The sequence below is a fragment of the Pan paniscus genome, chromosome 17 (assembly GCF_029289425.2).
Source record: "Pan paniscus chromosome 17, NHGRI_mPanPan1-v2.0_pri, whole genome shotgun sequence".
NCBI lineage: Eukaryota > Metazoa > Chordata > Mammalia > Primates > Hominidae > Pan > Pan paniscus.
In genome coordinates, this window is record NC_073266.2 from 39,834,200 (window position 1) to 39,843,481 (window position 9,282).

The following is a 9,282-nucleotide window of genomic DNA, read 5'->3' on the forward strand; positions in this document are numbered from 1 at the left end:
GGATTCACATGGGAGGCACCTCATCCAGTCTTGGAGAGTAAGACAGGCTTCCCAGAGAAATCATCAAATGATATTTTAACTGGTAGCTTCAGGACTAGTAGAAGTCAATCTGGGGAAGGAATGGGACTTGGTAAGGATACAGTGGACACAGGCTGCTATTTTAAAACTGCAGAGGAGAGAATGGATGCAGAATGTTAGTAAGATCAGGCAGCTCAGTTGGTTTAAGTCAACTGTATCTTAGTGAAAGCCACCCTGTTATCCCTCCACACCTTTAGAAGTGAGATCTCCATGCAGAGATACTTCCCCTGAAAGAAGAAAGAGAGAGACAGAGAAGGAAAGAAGGAAAGAAAGAAAGAGGGAGGGAAGAAAGGAAAAGAAAATTAACGATTGGCGAGGATTGCCAACCCGGTTCATAGGTAATGTGTTACCTCAAATTTGGTAAGAGAGTTTGAGGAAAAAGTTTCTGAAGGAAGATTGACTCAACATGGATTTTTATACTTATTCACTCTTTATTATTTCAACTTTCTTTTTAGTTTATTAGGTTCATGGAAAAAAATTAGTAGTCATTCAACAAAAGCAAACATTATTTTTCTTAGTTTCAAACAAGCAATGTCAGACACAAGGAACTGAAGTAACGTTTTCAATCTCATTCAGGCCTATTCTGGGGAAAGGTGGCAAAGTAGACATAAAGAGATGACAATACCTGTTTCATACTGAACCTAATGAAATGAAGTGAACAATAAATTAATAAATAAAGCCAAAAATGATTTAGGAACAGTGCTATAACTTTGGAAGTATCTAGAAATGGAAGACTGTGGAAATGGATGCCTGGCTCAACATAAAATTCCTCCAGAAAGAGTTCTGTGGATATGATACATAGACAGAAATCCAGAAAAATCTCCTTAATCTTGCAATCCCCACCTAATTTCCATTCTGGGAGTGAGATATGCTACCCAGTTGTGAAAATAATACATGTCTTTTCTGATTAGAAGTTCTTCCTTGATACCTTGGATAAATAGTATTCAACAGTGAAGGAAGAAACCACTAGGCTTACCATTCTATTTTTCTCTCACTGGAAGGAAGGCAAGAGGCCTAGTATAAAAAAAATCACCAGGAGTTAAATTTTTCCACTAGCAAATAGGGCTTTAACAGAACAGAAGCATAAAGTAGCTGAGGATAGTGGTGGTTCAAGGGAAGACGAAAAATGTATAGGAAGCCCCAGTGTACAATAAGGGCACCTCATGTCCCAAATAGTTACTTTTCTTTTATTTTATTACATTCAAGCAGAGACTGGAGTGGCATTAACTGCTAGGGGAGGCATGTGAGCCAGGATATTTTTTAAAAGTGAGGGCAGGTTGTCCCCAAAAGAAGCAATGGCTTGGTGGCCCAGCTTGCATGAAGGACTAATCCAAAATTTGAGGGCATCTCTCAGGGAACAAGATACATTTCATCTTTTAACAGAATTCCAGAGAAGAGAGCTCAATCAGAGATCAAATTCACCAACTGCAATTAAGCACGATCTTAGATTTACTCCTTCCCCTTGCCACAGCAAGAGAAAAGCAGAACATAAAACTAAAACTATTAGAACACCAACAGAGGTAAAGGTTGGGAAAGAAGTCAGGAGAAACCGATCTATATAATTCTGGGGCAAGTAAAAGTTCTGGATAAAGTTGTTCCCACCAAATAAAAATAAAACAAAAGAAATAACAACACAATTATGTAATGATATGATGACAAACATAGGAAGAAATTAGCTTAGGGAAGACGAAGGGAAGGAAAGGGAGGGCGAAGAAACCATTCTTGAGGAAAACAGAGGAAACACGAATACTTTCTGCTATAAATGTTTTACACTCTCAAAGTACTGAAAGAGGATATAAAATCTATAAGACAGGAGATCCAAGATAGATCTTGGTTTAAAGTGAAATATTCTAACAGTTACATAGTATTCTACCTTCCCACCTGTGCATATTTATATATTTCTTTTTTTTAAATTTTTAAAAATTTTTTAATCAACTAAAATTTATTTAAGCATAAAGTTACTTTCACATTTGTCTACAACCACAGTAAATACAGTTCTTGACATAAAGACAATTTAAAGCCTCCCCACCTGCAAGATTACATATATAAAACTCCCACCATTCTTTATATAATAGTGGATTAATCAAATTAAAATAGTTATACTATCTAGAATAAAATAAAATGAAACAATTTACTCATAAGATTCATATTTAAATCATCCTCATTTACAAAATACTATCCTGAGAATTATAGTTCAATTAAGTTTCAATCTGAACAAAAGTGTAATCACTTAAGTAACAGCAGTTACTTAAACTGAAAATGAGATCAGTCAAAATTACTTTTGAAGAGGGCAAACATGTTGTTAGGTTTCTTGCTGTCGTTCTGGATGTTCAGCAGCAGGCTCATTTGAAGTCGGACTCAACCCTGATGGAAACTCATTCTACCTTCAGAATGTGGGGGCTGGGGGGAAAAATGCAGGTCTTGGGGGACGGTAAGGAAGAAAACCTCTTGGTAGATAGACATTTCTCATTGCAAATGGAGCACGTGGTGGACCTGGGGCATCCCTTGGAGGAAAATAATCTGGAGAAGCTCCAAACATGGTTCCTGGAGGAGGTGGGGGGAAAGGAGGTCCTCTCCTCATGAACAGGCCCCTCGTATCCACTGGAAACAATAAACCTCTGATTGGAGCAAGAGGTGGAGGAACAAAGCCAGGGCCAGTTGCTTCATTTTCAGCGGGGAGAGATGAATCAGGCACCTTTAAATTACCAAGATTATCTTTGGTATCATTTCTACTGGATTCCATTTCTGAAGGCATTGACCCATCCATTTTATCCAAAGAAGGCATATTAAAACTTCTGAGTTCTGCTGGTCCAGAGAGTCTAGCACAATTAGAATAAAATCTGCCTTGCCTTTGTGGAGGAAGAGCTGAATCAGGATATGATTGTCCTGGTGGAGGAAACATCATCCTACAGTCCTGTTCCCACGGAGGTGACAGGGGCCCAGCGTCAGAAGGAGCCCTGTGAGGATCAGTTAACCTATCACAGCTTGATTCTCCTCTTTGTTTGGTAATCTGATGGTCCGGAGGATTCCCTGGGCCTCTGGAGCCTCTTCCTCCTCCCCGTGGAAGCAAAGGTGAGAGTCTGAGAGGACCTTCCAACAAAGTTGGAGGATAGAGAGAAGCTCTCGTTTCAGATGAAGGCCGACCCAGTGGTGAGGGACCATATGGGGAATGCTGTCTGCCAAATGCTGTATTTGGAACGTCAAGTCCATAAGGATCTTTTCCTAAAAGTTTTATTTTAAACTCTATTTCAGTTAATTTTTGTCTGTTGTGAGCATTTTCTTTCCTTAAATCATTGAGGTTTCTTTCAGCAGTCCAAGCTGCCGACCAATTATCATGTGCTTTTTTCTCATGGAGAATAATCTTCTTTTGATAAAAATGAATAGTTCTCTCAAATTCTTTAAGATCTTTGGCTCGCTTTCGGTAGGTCTCCAGCTCTTCAGTGGCATGGCTGATCATTTCGTCTACTTTAGAAAGTTTCTCTTCTTTCTCTAACCGGCATTTTTCCTCTACTATTAATTTCCTGTAGAGTTTCATTTTATTTTCTTGATATAATTCAGTCATTACTTTAAGTTTCTGCTGAAGCTTCTGATTCTCACTTTCAAAATGTGTGTTTTCTGACTGCAAAGATGCTTGTTCAGTCTGAAGATTTTTAATATGCTCTGTAAGCTCTTCCTTTGTTTTATCAACTTCAGATAATTGAATATAAATTTGGTTTCTTTCTCCTTCTAAGGTTTTTAAGGAAGCATTTAACTTAGCAGTATGAATCAGTTTCTTCAAAGCTCCTTTTGGAGGATTATCTAAGTAAGCACCATCTTCCGATTCACTGTTCATTTCTAATTCCAAGTTCTCATGATCCGTTACATCTTCTTCAGGCATAGCAACCCCATCTTTCATCTTTAGCAAGCGTTCAGTCAGAGTCTTGATGTGATTTTCTTTATCATTTAGAACTTGTTCTGCATGTACTTTGGAGTCTTCAAATGTTCTTTTCTGTTTAATAAGTTCACTCACTTGTTCTTTCCATACTTCAGCTTCTTGCAAAAGCTGTTTCTGGCTTTCCTGAAGTTCAGAATTTTCATTCCAAGCATCTTGTATTTCTATCTCCAATCGTTCTTCATTCGCTTGAAATCTCTTGAAGGTCATTTTGGCTTCAGCTACTTGTGATTTGAGGGATTTTGACTCATCTTCTAGCGACTGTATCCTTTTGGAAATATCCGCCATCAATTCATTTTGTTCAGAATGTTTAGATTTCTCTTCTTTTAACTCTTTTTCTAGACAGAGTATTTCATGCACAAGTTCAGAATTGAACCTGTTCAGCTTTTCGCAGGTTGCCTCCAAACTTTGTGCTTCTGTCGCCTCCTTCTCAAAGCTGGCATTCTTTAAAGATGACTCTACTTCATAGCCTTCATACTCTTTTTGAACAAGGCTAAATTTTTCAAGTAGTTTACATTTTTCTTCAATTAGTCCAGAAATTGCCACAGCAAACTTTTTCTCTCTTCTCACATAAAGCCGACTCGTAACTGATCTAAAACTTCTCCACAAGAAGAGAACAGCAAAAAATCCAGCAACAGCTGCACGTATCACCAATTCCCACGGAAAACCATAAGGATGAGAATCGGGTCTCATACCTTCAGTCAGTGCTGCCACAACCCTGCGTAGCAACTCCAGGACCAGCCCCAGGTATGGCTGAGGGTTAGCCCTAGGCTCCTCCGTAGCGCCAAGGCTGCTCTGGCGGTCGCTGCAGTAACCTCGGCCACAACAAGCGCTGGAGAAGACGCAGCATTCGTTTGGAACCCGAATCCCTAACGGGCAACCGGAGCGTACCACTGCGGAGCCGGCTGCGGGGGGAGTTAGGGGACGCGGGCACCCATAGGCCTCACAGACCCACACTGCCCTCCCCGGTCCCCTTGTTACACTTTACATCCTGAGGAAGCGCTAAAACCTATATTTTAAAACAGTACCACATGGTGAGAAAGACTCAGGTGACCCAGCATCCCAGCTATGCCCATCCCAAACTGACACCCTAGCTAAATGTAGCCTTGTGCATGACCCCATGTGGGGCGGGCAGAAGAACCTCCCAGCTGACAGAATAAGGAATAACAAATCATTGTTTTAAGTCACTAAGCTTTGGGGTCATTTGTTATGCAGCAGTAGCTAACTGAAATACCTGCCCCCTTATCCCTTTGGTGTTTCAGTATCTGTGGCTGAAATAATTAATTTGGGTGCTTGACTAAGATTATGCCCTATGGTAAATTCTGATAGGTAATTTTATAGCTAAAATACAAATTTTCTGATTGACCTTTGCTTCATTGAAGAGATATTTATTTAGCTCCTCCCAAATGAGACAGATTATGCTTTTTAGATTAACTTCTTCCAGGAAAGGGCTCACCACTCCCTAGCATGAGCCTCAACTGTCCCATGTACAACTGAAAAACGCTAATCTCATCCCCAGAAGATCCAGGGCTCTTAGAACAGTGCTGGCACATAGAGAGTGATTCTCTTACCTGTCCATCAAACTTACCTGCTCTGTGTCCATTTCTGAAACACTGGCACTCCTTCAACACGGATGACGCCTTGCCCTGCAATAAGTCATCATCTCCCGCCCATGCACATATCTTCAACTCATCTGGAAAGCTTGCTCCTGCAGCGATGGGTATCCCCTCTAGGTTATAAATCAGCGCCAGGACCAGTTTGATGTGTATTCTCTAGACAGTCATCTTGGAAAGATGAATGCTAGCCACCACATCCAGCAAATCATTTTTGATGAGGATGACTTTGGCTGCCTCGATGACCACATCCGTGCCAGTGCCAGTGGCAATGCCCAAGTCTTCCTGGGCCAAGACCGGGGAATCATTGACCCCGCCCCCACCATGGCGACTTTCTTCCCTTCATTCAGGAGCTCCTGAACCTTGGCCACCTTATGCGAAGGCAACACCTCTGCAAAGACTTTGTTGATGCCAACCTGGGTGGCAATGGCTCTGACTGTCTTCTGGTTGTCCCCCGTGATCAGAATCATGTCCACATGCATGCTTTGCAGCATGTGCACAGCCAGGGCAACCTCCTGCTTGACAGTGTCTGTGATAGCGATCATTCCACAGAGCACACCTCAACAACTTGCACAAGCACCAGCTCCCTTTGCCATCTTCCGCCCGCATATTTGTATAGTTCTTATATTTTCATTATTAAAAGACAACAAGCTGACTGCATTAGAATTTAAAGGCCTCTGGGTGACAAAACCGTTATAAGCAAAATAAGTAACAGATTTGGAAAATACATGCAACATATAAATTGACAAAGGAATAATATTCAGAATATATAAAGAACTAGGCTGGGTGTGGTGGCTCATGTCTATAATCCCAGCACCTTGGGAGGCCAAGGCAAGAGGATCACTTGAAGTCAGGAGTTCAAGGCCAGCCTGACCAACATGGTGAATCCCCGACTCTACTAAAATTACAAAAATGAGCCAGGTGTGGTGGTGGACGCTTGTAATCCCAGCTACCCAAGAGGCTGAGGCAGGAGAATCTCTTGAACCTGGGAGGTGGAGGTTGCAGTCAGCTGAGATTGCACCACTGCACTCCAGCCTGGGCAACAGAGCGAGACTTTGTCTCAAAAGAAAAAACAAAAGAACTACAAATCATTAATAAAAATATAGTTAATTGAGTAGAAACAGTAGACAAAAGTATATATGAAGAGACAGGCAATTCTAGAGGAGGGAAATAAAATGTCCAGTGAACAGATAAAATGATACTCAACTTCACTAATTAAAAAAAAGCAAATTAGAACAATAGGGTATGCATTCTACTTCTGGAAAGATGAAGTAGAAGTATTTCCCCCCATTTCTCCTGCTAAGTACAGCTAAAAACCCTGGACAGTATATATAAAACAACATGAGAAGACTGAACAGTGGAGAGAAGAAGGTAGACCAGCTAGAGATCTCAAAACCCAAGAAACAATATGGCGGTGAGTTCCGTGGGTTTTATTTTTGTCCCAAAGACAAGATGCTAAAGAAGTGGGCAACCAGTAAATGCCATAGACACAGAGCAGGGAAAGCCTGTCTCTCTGGTCAAAAGCCCATAAGAGGGGCAGGCTAGCAAGACAGAAAACTCTTAGGCATGAACTGATCTTTCCCAGCAGACACCACAGAAAAAAACTGTGGCCCACTCCATCTCTACCAGCAAAGTGCAAGAGGGTAACTTAAACTTCCACTCTGGACAAGCTCTATTGAGCACCCCTTGCTTCCCCACAACCCTTCCCCCGTGATATGATTTGGCTGTGTCCCCATTCAAATATCATCTTGCACTGTAGTCCCCAGTGGAGGGATCCAGTGGGAGGTGACTGGATCATGGGGGCTGTTACTCCCATGCTGTTTTTGTGAAAGTGAGTTCTCATGAGATCTGATGGTTTTATAAGGGGCTTTTGCCCTTTGCTCAGCACTTCTCCTTCCTGCTGCCATGTGAAGAGGGATGTGTTTGCTTTCTCTTCCACCATGATTGTAAGTTTCCTGAGGCCTCTCCATCAATGCTGAACTGTGAGTCAATTAATCCTCTTTCCTTTATAAATTACCCAGTCTCAGGTATGTTTATTAGCAGTGTCAGAACAGACTAATACACCTTGTCGAGGTGATGTCAGAGAAGGCCAAGGGAGGAGTCTGGTCTGGACTTTGTCCCCTCCTGGTGGTAATGAACCACTTTCATGTCCTTCATCAGGACCACTTGGGGAGCCTGAACTCTCACCCGCTATGTAAGGACTCATATCTAGAATACACAGATTTATAAAGGGCATTCAAATATCAACTGTAAAAGAAACACGAACAATCCAATTATAAAATGAGCAAAAGATATGAAAAGACACTTTACAAAGTAGACATACAGATGGCAAATAAGCTCATGAAAAGTTGTTCAGCATCACTGGCATTTAGGGAAATGTGAATTAAGACCAGCAAACAATACCACCACACACTAATTAGAACAGTTAAAATAAGACATAGTGGCAACACCAAATGGTGGCAAAAATGTGGAGAAACTGATCTCTCACACATCACTGGAGGGAATATAAAATGATACAACCACTCTGGAAAATGGTGTGCCCGTTTCTTAAAAAACTAAACATATGCTTATGATGTGACCTAGCCCTCATTGCACCCCTGGCATTTCCCAGAGAAACAAAAACGTGTGTTCCCACAAAAACCTGCACATGGTGCTCATAGCAGCTTTATTTGTGATATCTCCAAACTGGAAACAACCAAAATGCCCTATGATAGGTGAAGGATTGGACAAACTGCAGTAATGCCTACCATGATTTATTGCTGATTTAACTCAGCAATAAAGAGGAAAAAAATATCGGTAAATGCAACACCTTAGCTGGATCTCAAGGGTATTATTCTGAGTGAAAAAAACCAGTCTCCAAAGGTCACACACTGTCTGATTGTGTTTATATAATCATATGAAAATGACACAATTATAGGGATGGAGAACAGATAAGTAGTTAGAGTTGGTGGGGACGGGCAGGTCTGCCTATCAAGGGGTAGCAAGAGGGAGATCTTTGGGGGGATGAGATAGTTCCATATCTTAATTATGGTTATGTTTCCATGGATCTGCGCATATAGTAAAATGACATAGAACTATACATACTGTATACCAATGTCGATTTTCTGGTGTGATATTGTACTATAATTATATTAGATGTAGCCATTGAAAGAAACTGAGTAAAAGGGGCAAGGGACCTCTCTGTACTATCTTTGAACTTCCTATTAATCAATAATTATTTCAAAATAAAAAACCTCAAGCAGTATGATTCTTTATCCATCAGATTGGAGAACACTTTAAAGCTTGATTCAATTAAGTGTGAGCAAAGTTCTAGAGAACAAGGATAGTCGTTTTGAAGGGCAATTGATAGTGTTTATTACAGCTTAACACATGCACAATCTTCCAAGAGATTCTAAGAGTTCTGTCTGAAAAAAACACCGATGTGCACTGGAGAGAGACATGCAAGACTATTCATTGTGGCATTGCTTGTAAGAGTGAAAAAATTAAAATCGCCTAAATGCCCATCAAAAGTGGAATAAACAAATTATGGTATATTCATATAATACAATATGACAATTAAAAGGAATTAATTAGATACACTTGTAGCAGCATGATGAGATTTCAAAAACATCGTGTTGCATGAAAAAAGCAAGATACAGAATGACACATAAGAGATAATAC

At 40.7% G+C, this 9,282-nt stretch overlaps 1 protein-coding gene and 1 pseudogene across 1 annotated transcript; both read right to left on the bottom strand.

Annotated features, from left to right (window-relative positions):
* Positions 1 to 485: 485 nt before the first annotated feature.
* Positions 486 to 4,851, bottom strand: CTAGE1 (cutaneous T cell lymphoma-associated antigen 1). Its single transcript, XM_003815645.5, has one exon. It carries the CDS (start codon positions 4,700 to 4,702, stop codon positions 2,465 to 2,467), a length of 2,238 nt encoding a protein of 745 aa, XP_003815693.1. The 5' UTR covers positions 4,703 to 4,851; the 3' UTR covers positions 486 to 2,464.
* LOC134729222 (copper-transporting ATPase 2-like) lies at positions 4,711 to 6,176 on the bottom strand (annotated as a pseudogene).
* Between the last annotated feature and the right edge of the window lie 3,106 nt (positions 6,177 to 9,282).

What these genes read in the sequence shown, in the direction of transcription:
- CTAGE1 (XM_003815645.5), bottom strand. Translation starts at nt 4,702, where the DNA reads ATGAGACCCGATTCTCATCCTTATGGTTTTCCGTGGGAATTGGTGATA.